Source organism: Podarcis raffonei, chromosome 9 (assembly GCF_027172205.1).
Source record: "Podarcis raffonei isolate rPodRaf1 chromosome 9, rPodRaf1.pri, whole genome shotgun sequence".
Taxonomy (NCBI): Eukaryota; Metazoa; Chordata; class Lepidosauria; order Squamata; family Lacertidae; genus Podarcis; species Podarcis raffonei.
The window spans coordinates 57,975,824-57,990,457 of NC_070610.1; the positions used below are offsets into that span (position 1 = coordinate 57,975,824).

General features: G+C 39.8%; 1 protein-coding gene across 5 annotated transcripts in view; it reads right to left on the minus strand.

Annotated features, from left to right (window-relative positions):
• GSTCD (glutathione S-transferase C-terminal domain containing) overlaps window positions 1-14,634 on the minus strand; it is a 57,559-nt gene that overhangs the window by 30,989 nt on the left and 11,936 nt on the right. For 4 of the 5 annotated variants that reach the window (XM_053403909.1, XM_053403911.1, XM_053403913.1 and 1 more), the window contains 3 exons: window positions 14,168-14,620; window positions 13,394-13,648; window positions 12,284-12,377 (listed from right to left, as the gene is read on the minus strand). In XM_053403909.1, the coding sequence (XP_053259884.1) occupies window positions 12,284-12,377; window positions 13,394-13,648; window positions 14,168-14,620 (802 nt within the window). The remainder of the gene's footprint in view (window positions 1-12,283; window positions 12,378-13,393; window positions 13,649-14,167; window positions 14,621-14,634) is intronic. The other variant, XM_053403912.1, reaches the window with a different exon arrangement.

Below are 14,634 nucleotides of genomic sequence, written 5' to 3' on the forward strand. Positions count from 1 at the left end.
GTGAGCATGCAAACACAAATATCTATTGAGCTAGGCCAAATTTTGGCTTAACACATAATCTAAACTGGGATTCATAGTCAAGCTCTCTCCTTACTAACCCTAAGCTGTAGCCAAGGTTAGCAAAATAAATAGCTTAACCAACAGCCAGGGCTTGGACAGCAGAGTCAGCCAAACTTTAGCTTAAGTCAGCATAGCACAGCAATAAAAAATGATCAGAGAGCAAAGCAGCTGGGAGCTCCTCTCTGGGAGCTCACACAGTCTCACTAAGTCTGCGTTTGACTTAGTATGTTGTGTGAACCAGCTGGTTAAGTGGTAGCTTACAATGGCATACATATGACCCAGCGATAAGCAGATGGCCAGTAATGCCCTACCAAAGAAAATCTTAGCAATCCCCTGCTTCCCTGGATTTTGAATCAGGTGCATGAGTGTACTAAGATTTTCTTCAGCTGTCACTTAGCAGGAAAATACAGACCACCCAGCTTGCTGAACAGTTACGTGCACATTATGGTTAACCATTGCTTGGTCATCTGTATTCATTCTTCATATCTTCTCTAGGTTTATTTCACATGACAAAAAAAAAGTATCAAATTTGAAGTGCAAAAGTCCCCTAAACATATCCGAACATTAATAGTGAAAGCAAAGTCTTTTTCCAGGATCTGATAATGTATTATTGTGCTTTCTGATTACGTTTTAACATGCTTCAGTATTTTTATTGTTGCATTTTACCTCTGAGTGTGAATTTCTTCAGGACTGATATCAGAACTGATATATATATATAAATTTAATAAAATTTTAATAATAAACGGTGGGGAAAGAAACATCATTCAATGACACACATAAGACCCATATTTCATACTTGAACTTTACCACTATGACATAGGGATGGAGAAGAAATTCAGTTTGATTCTTGTTTTAATACAAATCTATCCAACTTGCAGTTACTGAAACAATGCAAAAACCAAAACACATTCATAACTTGAAATTCATACTTCTTCAAATTTTGCAATGCAAAATGTGTACAAACAAAAAATGTGTACAAAACTGTAAATTAGGGGGGAAGTTGGTATAATATTGCATGTATTAATGAATATAGCATACAGAATGCATTATGTTAGAGGAAATTGCTTGCAAAAATGTGTAAGGATAAATTGCATACAAAAATGTACATATTAGTAGAAATATGCACTACAATGTAGACCAATTCTTGAGAGGTTTTTTTTAAAAAAAACAAACACAAATGTGGCGAGTTGTATTTAAGATAGGAAAAAGGAGGAACTGAGGGAAATAGAAACTGACAGATTTGTCTATCCCTACTATGTCATTGCTGTTGCACAACACAGTTGTAACATTCAGAATTTGCTATCACAAGACTTGGATGGTTATCTCCACCATGGTAGCCTGATGGTACAAGTTTCTTAAATGTATATATCACTTCTGATATCAGTCCTAAAGAGATGGGTCTGGGGCTTTATTTCTTTCCATCAAGCTAATACATGAAATTTCACCTCATCTCTCCTTTAAAAATAGAACAACAAACTGGACTAAGAACAGCTAAGTACATCTTGACAATTTCACATTCACAAAGAAAACATAATTGCCCTAAATACAGATTTTACCTTGATCTTTATCTCATTTTTGTATGTATCAAACACATCACAGCTGAGGCAGAGCCCAAACAAGCATGAAAAAAAAAACCAATGTAAAAATGTACAGCAGATAAGATGCACCAGTAACTTAAAACCTCTAATGCAGATGGTATTAGATGTCATAAATGATGGCATGAAATTGGTCCATGACGAATCAAGTATGCAATGGATGAACTCTTTCAAGGAAATAGGATTTCTAATGAATCATTCCCAAATGTTCCAAAACAGAGTACCAGAATGAATATTTTGGGTACTGGTGCATGTCTGTTGTCACACAAAATCACTATTATGCCTTTTGTTGTTGTTGTTTAGTCGTGTCCGACTCTTCGTGACCCCATGGACCAGAGCACGCCAGGCACTCCTGCCTTCCACTGCCTCCTGCAGTTTGGTCAAACTCATGTTTGTAGCTTCAAGAACACTGTCCAACCATCTCATCCTCTGTCGTTCCCTTCTCCTTGTGCCCTAAATCCTTCCCAAAATCAGGGTCTTTTCCAGGGAGTCTTCTCTTCTCATGAGGTGGCCAAAGTATTGGAGCCTCAGCTTCAGGATCTGTCCTTCCAGTGAGCACTCAGGGCTGTAAGAATGGATAGGTTTGATCTTCTTGCAGTCCATGGAACTCTCAAGAGTCTCTTCCAGCACCATCATTCAAAAGCCTACACTACTGTAATTCATGGCTTTTCAATAGGACTCATTCATATATAGTGGCGTCTTAAGGTATAATTGCCCTTTCCTAGAGTGAAATTACTGTTTTTTCTTGTCAGAAAAACAGACAATTTCTTAGAAACCTGTAGTCAATCAAGTGTTGCTTGATTTGGTTTGGCTATGCAGGACTGTAACTTTAAAGCTAGGGGTGCTTCAGGCTGCACAACAGGGATGCAAGGGCCATTCAATTTTTATGGTTCTTTTTAAAGAGGATTCATCAATTTGCTATAGGGCCTTTTTTATTTTAGTTGTAAAGGTAAAGGGACCCCTGACCATTAGGTCCAGTCGTGACCGACTCTGGGGTTGGGGCACTCATCTGGCTTTATTGGCTGAGGAAGCCGGCATACAGCTTCTGGGTCATGTGGCCAGCATGACTAAGCCGCTTCTGGTGAACCAGAGCAGCGCACGGAAACACCGTTTACCTTCCCGCCGGAGCGGTACCGATTTATCTACTTGCATTTTGATGTGCTTTCAAACTGCTAGGTTGGCAGGAGATTTTAGTTGTACCTGAAGTTAAAACAACAGCCAACTCTTATTTCACTCATAGAGGGAAGGTGTGAGGCTAGGGAGCAGATAAGGGAGTAACACCCACCCAGGAATCTCCAGCTGAGATCCTACCACCTTGCTGTGTAGTGTCAGTAAGCCTAGATGTTGTGTTATCATGTGTTGCTTTTCTGTCCCATAGACTGAGGACAGGTTTATACTACAGCACACTTCACTGTACAATGGCCACAGTTGCCCTAGTCTCAGTAACATAAAAGGAATAATGAAATAGTATTAAATTATACAGTAATCAAAGCATATCTGTCACAATCCCTAAGTCCTCAGCCAATGACTGAAACAAAGCCAAAGTTTAAGTAACTTTATTTACCTATAATTCATGCTTTGTTGTCCTCTTACCTATCTCCCAGGCTCTTCTCCACTGTTACAACTACAGGTTGTAAGGTCCTCAGGGCAGAGAATAGTTGTTTTGCTTACGTTTTGGTACTTAGAACAGGGGTTACCAACCTAGCCTCCATGGGCACCATGGCACTCACGAAGATTTCAAACAGTGCCCCTGGACCATTCGTATCCATTCTTAAGGAAATCAGCCCTGAGTGCTCACTGGAAGGATAGATCGTGAAGCTGAGGCTCCAATACTTTGGCCACCTCATGAGAAGAGAAGACTCCCTGGAAAAGACCCTGATGTTGGGAAAGATTGAGGGCACAAGAAGAAGGGGACGACAGAGGATGAAATGGTTGGACAGTGTTCTCGAAGCTACAAACATGAGTCTGACCAAACTGCGGGAGGCAGTGGAAGGCAGGAGTGCCTGGCATGCTCTGGTCTATGGGGTCACAAAGAGTCGGACACGACTAAATGACTAAACAACAACAACCAAGAAAGAAAATTATGGGGCAAAATGTGAAGGTACCTTCTTAGGGGGTTCTATTAAATCAGAGTGGCACAGCTACCTTGTTTATTTTTCCTGGTCCCAAGTGTGCACATGCTCTCCATAAACAGAACCAGCATGACATGATTGACTTTCTCATAGGGTTGTTAGAGGTGGTTGCTTCTCTAATTTTGTGTTATTCCATGCTTCCATGTCAGCCATTATGTGTTATGCCATGTCTCCTGCATGGCAGCCATTTAGTGATTGGTACCCCCAGTACTCTCTCAAAATGGAAGTCCAAAAATTGGCAACCCCTGAAGTCAAAATATGAAAGAAGAGGAGGAGGAGGAAGAAGAAGAAATCCATGAAGGAATTGCAAAAATTCAAAATCTAAAGGCATAGTTAGGACAATCTAGAGTTTGTGGAATCCAACACGGTTGGTCAGAGATTATTTGCAAAATAGCCTATGTTATTGTCTTCTAAACCTCCTAGGCAGAAATAAATTGAAAGCTTGCTGCCACAAACGGACCTGCTTTTTGCTGGATAGACCTGGATGTGACCTTGTGTTTGATGCCCTGCCAGTTAAAACAAGGAGAAAGAACCAGCCTCTACAACAACATTCTATTTAAAATAATCAAACCTGTTGAAATGGTGTCAAAAGAAATAACAACAAGAAAAAAGAAAACCCGCCCTGGATGTACTTTTTAAGGGATTTAGGCCACAATGCTGATTAAAATTTAAAAATAGTAATACAGGGAGTTTGCCAAACACTTTGGCTGCTGTGGGAACAGTAATGTGGAATGAAGGCAGATAATTCAAATGGTGGATTCTAGAAAATGAGTAGAATGTCTGATGGCCTCTTCTTCAAGAGTGACAACTTGGGACCATGTGAGTGGCCCAGAAGTAGTCTAAAGGTATATGGTGTGGTTCTAGAGCCGAAGTAAAAAAAAGGTCTAGATTTGTAAGCCAGGTTAATGAGATACTGCTGGAAAACTAAGTTCAAGCTTCCCTGAAAAACAGCCTGGTATAACATAATGTAGAAATAGAATCTCATTTTATCATTCATGCCAAACTCCTTTGCATAGAAAAAACCACTTACATTACCGTAACAGCCAAAAACTATCACTTAAGCACTGTTAGATCAGGAAGGAACCACAAGTTCACACACTTTCCCACGTCTCTCTTCTGCAAGCTAACCATTAAGAGGAGTTAGTGCAGTATCCATGCTGTGTCAGAGTCATAGCTAAAAATATGCCTTTGAAAAAGGAATTTTTCTTAAAATATGTTCTACTCTAAATGAGCACTGCTCGGTCTCCAGACTCTTGATCATCTTGGTCGCCTTTCCCTGCACATGTTCCAGCTTGTCAATATCCTTCTTAAATTGTGGTGCCTAGAACTAGATACAGTATTCGAGATGTGGTCTGACCAAGGCAGAATAGAGCAGTACTATTACTTTCCTTGATGGGAACACTACTTCTGTTGATGCAGCCTAGAATAGCATTAGCTTTTTTTTGCTGTCCAGCCTATATAATGCAGCATTTTTTAACACAACAGGATTTTGGGGCCATGCCAGGATCCAATCCTGGTTGCACACTCTGAAAACCTTGCATGAATAATGCAGTTAGCTTCAATAATTGAAAGTGTAGATAATTCTCCTGAGAATAAGCCCAGAGCATGGCTTTGGTTTCCTAACCATAGTTAGAAGTCTGAGAAAGTCACAACCAATAGTCTTGACTGAGGAACTCTCTAACCTCTCTTTTCAAGTGATGTACATTTTTAATTTTTTTGAGTATAAAACTCAGCAAGTCTTAAATGTATCTTGATCTAGAATCACCATACCAATAGGATTAAGTATTTTAGTAGGGAAATAGGTAGGAAAAACCTCCTTTAAGATTATTAATTTATATGTCACTTCTTTTTTTAAAAAACACACAGGGTAGCTGTGATGTGCTATTTATTTTTTAGATTTAGGCTGGATTTTTTCCCCAATGGAAAAAATAAGTTATGTTAGGTCTGCACAGTTTTATAAATAGAGTGTCATTTAATGACAGAAGGCCAAAAGGTTTCATTTTCCCTTCCTGTCATTTCCTATCTAAAAATTTCTCCTGCCAATGAGAGATGACAGATTTACAGTAAGTTCTTTGTTTTGGTTATCTCTCAGGTATTGAGCCATGAAACTCTGCCTCATATCAAAGTCATGTCATCATCTGTTGCTACAGGCTTTAAAAACCTTGCACTGGATGGTCTTTGTCTATATATGCACATACTCTAGTAACAACTTTAGTCATAAATATATCTGAGAAACTAATCACTTGGCATCAGATCAAACTCTGCCTCACCTTAACTCTTTATGCGGCACTTAACTTGCTTATAAGTTAATGCAAGGCAGATTTTGGTCTAGGCAGACTTAGGACAGAGGCATCTGCTATCTAGAAAAAGGTCTTTCTTGCATGTCCAAGTTTGTTCGTGTAAAGGGTCATGGCTGTAATTGTTCCTGCTAGTTCAGGTATAATTAAATAATAATAATAGGAATGTAATGAAAGATAGGAAAGACAAAACAGGAAAGGTAATAGATGGTTGTTTTGTTCTTTTTAAAATTACCCAATTACATACTTTTATCTGCACAGAGAGAGATACTGGCATCTATAAGGTTAGCAAAACAATCATCAATTTCTCTTGGCTTTCACCTTGAGTTCTATTTTTATTCTGCCTGCAACATTATTCCACTTATGACACCTGTCTCTTCAGTCCTTGACCTCTGAACTCCTGAACACGCTTCGTTTTGATCGTACCTTCCATTTGTTGCTTGATGTCTCAGACATTAGTCATAGCAACTCTTCCTTGAGCAACTTGAGGAAGCACTACCTGACTAGGAGGTCTCATGGTTCCTGAATTTGTTGGGATTAGAGTTTGAGAGGGAAACCCCTGAAGACCTCTTGGAGGAAGACTCAAGACCTATCCATCGTATTTGAGGTAAAGAATGGGAATCTACTAGGCAAAGACTCCCAGTTGAAGAAGTCAGAAGACACAATCAGAGGTGCCACAGCCCTTGGGCACAAGCCATTGTCCCACCCCGATCAGAAGGTCGGCGGTTCGAATCCCCATGACGGGGTGAGCTCCCGTTGCTTGGTCCCTGCTCCTGTCAACCTAGCAGTTTGAAAGCACGTCAAAGTGCAAGTAGATAAATAGGTACCGCTCCAGCAGGAAGGTAAACGGCGTTTCCGTGCGCTGCTCTGGTTTGCCAGAAGCAGCTTAGTCATGCTGGCCACATGACCTGGAAGCTGTACGCCGGCTCCCTCGGCCAATAAAGCGAGATGAGCACTGCAACCCCAGAGTTGGCCACGACTGGACCTAATGGTCAGGGGTCCCTTTACCTTTATGGTCAATTGAGGACCAAGGGGTTTAGAAGTCATCAGGTCTTTCTAGGGCAAGCTGATCTCTGAACCTTGCTGGAACAATGCCTGCCTTCTGAAATAATTATACATATTAAATCACTGGGCTGCATTCAATGCTGTCCACTCACGAGAGGAATGGACTTCAGTCTGGGCAATGGGATTTCCCCCTCCCCTTTCCCATTCTGCTCTGGAGATTTTGGGGGAAGTCCCATTTTGCAAGCAAAAGTCCTCTTGCACAGTGTTGGATTCTATCCAATACACACAGAGCAGTCTGACCTTTAATTGGGACAATGAAAATCTTTTTATGTATCTGAACCAATGATGAACTGAGCATAATGAAATACTTAAGATTCATTTGGTATTTTGTCAGAACAATGCTCCTGGCCCAAAATCCGCCAATATAAATTTTAAATCTGTAAACATGTACAGTATAACTTTACTTTTAAACTTGAAGGAAGAAACAAGATAAAAGTCTGACCCTGCTAAATATAGGACTGGATCCAGTTTATGAAATTCATCTGCAGTTCTTCATTTGGATATCAGAAACTACTACAAAGGCAGATGGAAACAATAAGCAGATTCGGCAGATGAGATTTCCTTTATCTCTGAATTTTGTAGCAATTTGTGTTACCAAAAAAGTCAGCATCAAATAAAAAGCTTAAACTGCTTAGGATATTTTTCCTCCTTCAGATATTTAACCTAATCCTAGCTTTAATTAATTTAAATCAGCTGCTTCTTTTCATACCCTTGCTAGCTAAGTTGAACACATTGCTTTCACTTCTTCTTGATGACATCTGTCCAAATCTGCTCTTCCATTCTTGATCCAATTGATCCAATTTTAGACATACTGAGCAAAGAAATCAAACTGTGGCCAGGGAAGATTGGAGTGACAGAGTCACCACACCCAAAGCCTTGCCAGCTCATGACAGTCAGAGTACTTCTTCTTCTTCTTTTTTTTAACAATCCAGTATAATTTTCTTTAAGGTCACTAATGCCTTGCTAAACATAATACCAAGAATCACAGCAAGCCATATGCATGCCGTATATCCTTTGACAATGTTGAGTGTTATTTTCTACCAAATAGGCCAGTGGTCATATAAACAGATTTTGCTGCCCTCTAGTGGGAAACAAAGGTTTCCAGCCTACCAGAAAGTTCCTGTGGAAATTTATTAAAAAACAGGTACAACACAGATAATCTGTCTGCACCCTATAACCTTTGTACTGACTGCCAAGCTGATATAGCAATGTGGATACTTACAGCCAGGATGAATACAGCTTAGTTTATACAATACAAGCCAAATTGTTTTTGTATCTAATAAAATATATTTTTAAAAAGTGTTATATTCTTGTTTAAAACACACACTAAAATTTGTTATTTGCTAAAGAAATATTCTAAAATTTGAATTTTCTTCTAACAATGAATACACAGATATAATATTATAAACAACTATTGAAAAGATTAACATTTGTTCCAGCATCAAACACAGAACTGGACTGCATATTTGAGATGTGATTAAAATGGATTCTCTCAAGAACACGATTTTGTGCACAAAGCAATCTGTACTACTACTACCAAAGATCCCAGAGTGGTTCACAATGGAAAAATACAAAATGAGAATACAAAATACATAACAAAACTTATTGTATCTATTAGAGCAGTCATATCTGTGCCATATGTGAGCAATGATACAAAAGGCTTATATAATGAAATTTGGGTGGGGGCATGGATTATTTGCATGGAGGGGATGATATTCTATGAAACATGAAAGTACCTTTAACATTCTGAACCAGTGCAGACATTAATTGCAAATAAACATTACGTGCAGCAATGAAACTGCAAATGATCTAAAACTGCTGCAAACTGGGGACAAAGACAACAAACTATATCACTCAAAATTCAATAAAACTGTTTGCTTTTCCCAGAAAATGCCAGAGAAGAATGTCAAAGGCATTTTTTCAGCTTCTTTATTTTTAAGAATAGGCTGCCAAATGACATATCAGCCATGTTCACAAGACACATTAAGTCACACTTTAGGTGAAGGTGTGAAGAACTGGATTCAGCCTGAGGGCAGGTTTTCCTCCTATGGGGCAGCATGGACACATGGGCAAGGCCACCCATCTGTCAATCACCTGGTATACAATGACATCAGCTGACCAATTTTCCTCTGTCCATGCAATTTGGAACTGAACCACGTGGCAAAGGCACAGAGCTTTGCAGGCATCAACAATCAGCTGATTATTGTCAGGCAGTGCTTGCAGAAGCAGTTTTGCAAGCACCGATGATCAGCTGATTATCAGTGCCTGCAGAACACTGTGCTTTTCAAGTGGTGCCAATCAGCAGCATGGATTGGCCAAAAACAACCTGGTTTAGAGTGATGTGCCTAAGTCACAGCTTGCATGCTTTCCTCTTCCCTTTCCACCTCCTGCACAGTTCGGCGGAAGAGTTTAGGAATTTCTGCTTCCACATTTGCTTAGCCAATTTGTCACTTTGCTTGAATAATAGTAGTAGTAGTAGTAGTAGTAGTAGTAATAATAATAATAATTTAATTATACCCTGCCCGTCTGGCTGGGTTTCCTTAACTAAGGTTTATTTAAAACAAGTCAACTAAAACAGAGCCACTGCACTCTCAATGTGCTGAAACAAAATTTGAAATCTTATATACTTGATTAGTGTTACTTAACCTTTTAAAAAAGAAATAGGAACTTCCCGTTTCTAAGGTAATGTGTTGGAATTGTGCAGAGCCATTCCATCTGCTGTTAGGATCACCATTACTCTGATACCATTATGCAATGAAATTTTCAAAAATGTATGAAGATTTTAAATGTAAGACACAGCAGAAGAGATTAATTTGAAATATTTGTTGATTCACTTGAGATTCACTTGCATTACATTGCTATCCTTGCAGATTATCAGGCAAAGAACAGTCTGTTGTGAGAAACAAGCAGCAGCAAAGGAAGCTTAAGAGGAAGGAAAGCTACCCAGAAAAGGATGAGGTACTTCTCAAAGCCATTCAAAAAGTTCTGACAGACTCAGAAAGAAAATAAAGGACTTTCAAGTACAGTTTTTAAAACCTTATTTTACAGGGTAAATAGCTATTTGAATCCTACTTAAGGGGGGGCTGTTGTGTTTGTTATTGAAAGAAAAGTAACGTTTACAGCAGTGATCCTATCACTTTAAACTGGCAATAAATTTTAATAATGTATCTGTTTTCACAAGAGCTTTTGCTTTCAAGCTTTCTGTGCTAAATACAGCTATATTACTTACTGTTATTTATTGTGACATGTTTTGAGAACTCCTGTGAATTATTTTATTCTTCCAGCGAGGATGCAACTGGTAGATTTGCCTAGGTTCTCTTCCCCACCTCCACTCCCATGCTTATATTAAACAGATCTTTGGAATGAGTGATGACATGTGTGCACGGGGAGTCCAGGAACAGGAAAAGGTGAAATCTTCCCACTTCAGGCCTCAAAAGACTTACATTTCAATCCAGCCCCAATGCATGGTTGTTGATTTTCAGAACAATGGAGTCTTCTCTAACATATATTAAGCAAACACATCTGTGTTGTGAATTATTGCAGGTAATTGTTTTATGGTTGAGAGCAAGGTCAAATCTGAAAGATCAGGGAACTGCATCACAGTTGTGCAATGTCTTCAGTTATTTTCTTTTATTCAATCATTTCCACAAGTGAACTAGTCCAATACATAAGGCTTGGTGTTCCTTTACCATACACATCTCAGCACCACACATTTGGTGGCCTTATACATCAAACTCTTAAGCCCACACAAGAATACTTTTAACTGACAGCCCCTTCCTGTTTTGGAAAGCTTAAGGAACTACTGCTGAGACTACATAATAGGGTTATCAAAAGGCAAATGCCTTAAGATCTATTCCTGCATTCAGACACTATTCTGTAGTGATTAAGCCCTTTAAAAATAAAACCAAATTGCAGCTGTTTTGCATGAGTGTCCACCAAAAGCCACCAGAGGTAGCAGTTCTGGGGATGTTTAAATAGATGGCATCTGCCTGTGCAAAGGACATATCATGCCTGTGAAGAAAGTTGTATTTACAGCTGGGACACATGGTGCAAAATGAAAACAGGCAGCAGTGATGTTAAAGGAATATCACCAACAAAAGCATTCCTGTTAAAAATTGATCTGAGAAGCTGAAGAAACTGCTTGCATTATGTGTTTATGAGATCTTAAAAGAATGGGCTGTCTATTCACCTTACGTTTGAAACTAGATATTCAATAATCTAAGTGAACAGAGAGAAAAAGATATGGATAAACACAGGATTAAGTTTCAGAAGTGTACAGATTTTTAATAATGTTAGTTTGTATAATAAGCTGATGTGTAGAACAATCATAGAATTTAAGGGAGAAATTGATCTAATGCACCTTTTATGGAAGGTATGGAGAATCTGTAGCCCTCCTAATGTTATGGACTCCAACTTCCATCTTCTCTGACCCTTTGCCATGCTCTCTAGAGGTGATGGGAGTTGAAGTCCAGCAATATTTGGAGGGTTGTGGATGCTTCATCGCTGTTTTACAGCCCAATATTTTGTCTATTCATAATTACACCCCTCTGTCTTTAATGATTCCAGGTAACTATGCCTAGGACTTAAATCTTAATCTCTTCTTAACCTTGAATATTTTAGTATTGATGCACAAGTATATGCCGGAGCTAGGGTTGCCACCTTTGTTCTGGCAAAAGACAGGACAGGAAAGGGCAGTGTGGTTGGGGCTCCCCTATTTTTTTTATCTAGTGCTGAAGTGATTTCAAAGCAATCCATTACAATCTACTGCAGCCTAACAGGATGGCCTCTCTGGAATTTGTCTTTCTCACACACGTATTTGTAAATCTGTCTGTGCTTGGCTTAAATACATGAACTTCCACACACCCTTTCAGATGCATACATTTGGCGATGATCCCTAACTTGGTAGAGGCAGGGGACGACGACACCTGAAATACGGTACTGAACTGTATCAATACAGAACATAGCATTTGAAATAATAATTAAAAGTTGGTCCATTAGAAGAAGAAAACCCCCCCTCCAAAATCCACAGTTGGACATATACTTTATTAGGACTTGCCAAAGTTTTGTCAAAACATCCTTTGGCAAACAAATGAATTTCAACAGGAATAGCATAAGGCAAATAAAACAAACTTACCTTCTCCTGGATTAACAGCTGCTGGCAGACTGTCCCAATCTAGTGCCCAACTAGGGCAAGGATGAGGGGAAAATGTTGCTTCAATACCTCTTTTCTGCATTTAAGAGGAGGGGGGAAATCTTAAATCAGCTAAATAGGAATGTGAACTTTGCAAGTACTGTAATGATGTCCAAATGTTATGGGAAATTATGTTTTTTAAACAGCACATGTAAAATACAGAGCCACTCTGTTTGTCTATCAAAACATGCTCATTGGGACTAAGGGGAGTTGCAGTCCGAAACATTTGGAGTGTACCAGGTTGAGGAAAGCTGGCGAACGTGAACCAGAAAATCTCTATTTCAAATCTCAGCTGAGCCATGAATTCAATATTTGGGTAGGCACCTGTTCTTTCAACCTCAGTCTCCATCTGCAGTATGGTTATAATGCTGATCATCTTTGCAGAGCTGTTAAAAGGGTTACTTGGGAGTTTTGTCTACTTCAAATGAGCTGTATCAGCATTATAGGGTCCTCCCCCACCCTGGTAGGATTATAAAGATAAAGGTACCCCTGCCCGTACGGGCCAGTCTTGCCAGACTCTGGGGTTGTGCGCCCATCTCACTCAAGAGGCCGGGGGCCAGCGCTGTCCGGAGACACTTCCGGGTCACGTGGCCAGCATGACACCGCTGCTCTGGCGCTAGTAAGCGGTCCCTATTTATCTACTTGCACCCGGGAGTGCTTTCGAACTGCTAGGTTGGCAGGCGCTGGGACCGAACAACGGGAGCGCACCCCGCCGCGGGGATTCAAACCGCTGACCTTTCGATCGGCAAGCCCTAGGCGCTGAGGCTTTTACCCACAGCGCCACCCGCGCCCCGGTAGGATTATACCATCAAACAAAATACAACCTATTTTTAGTGACAGAGACCTTTGATAGAGAAATATGCTTGATATTGCAAGAAGCCAGATAAAAAGTATCTATTATGGATGAATGCATTGAAAAGTGCCTATTTTGTGTTAAATATGTGTACAATTTAAATGCTGACTTTTTGTGCATTCTTTCAAAATATATGCACAATCCATTCTATGACTCAGTGCCAGTGAGTGAGTGCGTTGTGTGTGAAACTATTAAGTTACCATTAATTTTGTCATGGTTGGCCTTGGTCCACCTATAAATGAAGTGTCTTCATGCTCTTCCTCTGGCTCATCAGAAGCCGTGCAGATAAACTGCATGTGTTCATCTGATAAAGAGACTGAGCCTTGATGGGGTAAAAATTGCATATTGCATTTGGCAGCAGCTCTCTTTATTCCAGGTACTTCCTGAACTCTCTGGAACCAACTAGATATCAATGGCAATCTTAATAAGTTCTCTTGGTGTTTCTTGCTGAAACCCTGCAAGGAAGAAAACAAAGCTCTGGTTATCAGAGAAAATTTATGAACCTACCTGATGTACAAGCATGAATCAAGCGTGTCTCTGTTATCTTAAGACATTCACTACCTTGTGGGCTTACCCAGGAATATATTGGCTTTCTGCCTCACTCAGATTCAAACTGTGGAGTGGTAGTGGTGGGGTTGTACACAAAGAGAGATTCTCATGCCTAACTTAACCACTATGACTACAAAGAGTGACATAATAGATTAATGGATTAAAAGCTTAAAAATAAATAAATCAGAGCCACTACAGGAATAGAGCTTTTAGTGGTGCCAGCATTGTGGTTCTACCAGTCTGCAGGGGCTGCAGTCCTAAGCACACTTACTAGGGAGTAAGTTGCATAGAACTCAGTGAGATATACTTCTGAGAAAATATGCTGAGAATACATAAGCCCCAAGTGATTCGTCTCTTCCCAACATCTACTAGATAATGTTGACAGTTTACTGGGAAGCAACATACATAAATGTGTAAATCCTTACCAAAAAATGATGGATGCATGGAAAGAGGACTACATCAGCCAAAGTGAAGTATAGCCCTTCAGCAAAAACGTGTTCCAAAAGTGGCAATTCGGATGTTTTCATCTTCCTAATATGAGAGGGCTCCCTTTTGGCAGCAACTGGTGTTTTTTGCACAGTTAATTTAGATAAAGCTAAACTCAGTTCCAGTTCTGCAGGAGAGGAGTCCAGATTTTCTGCTAATCTTCCCTCTTGTGAAGAAACATCTTTACATGCTTCCTTGACGAATGTCTTTTGCTGTTGAACTTTCTGTCTTCGAATTTTGTCATCATTATGTACTCTTACAGGCTCTCCCAGCTTCTTTTCAAACCGTAATACTTCCTCCGGAATACTCTGAACCTGATCCGAAGACACGCTCAGAAAGTTTTCAACTGCCTGAGGGATGCTGATTTCACAAAGTCTTGTCCATTCACTAACCTGCAAATAAATAG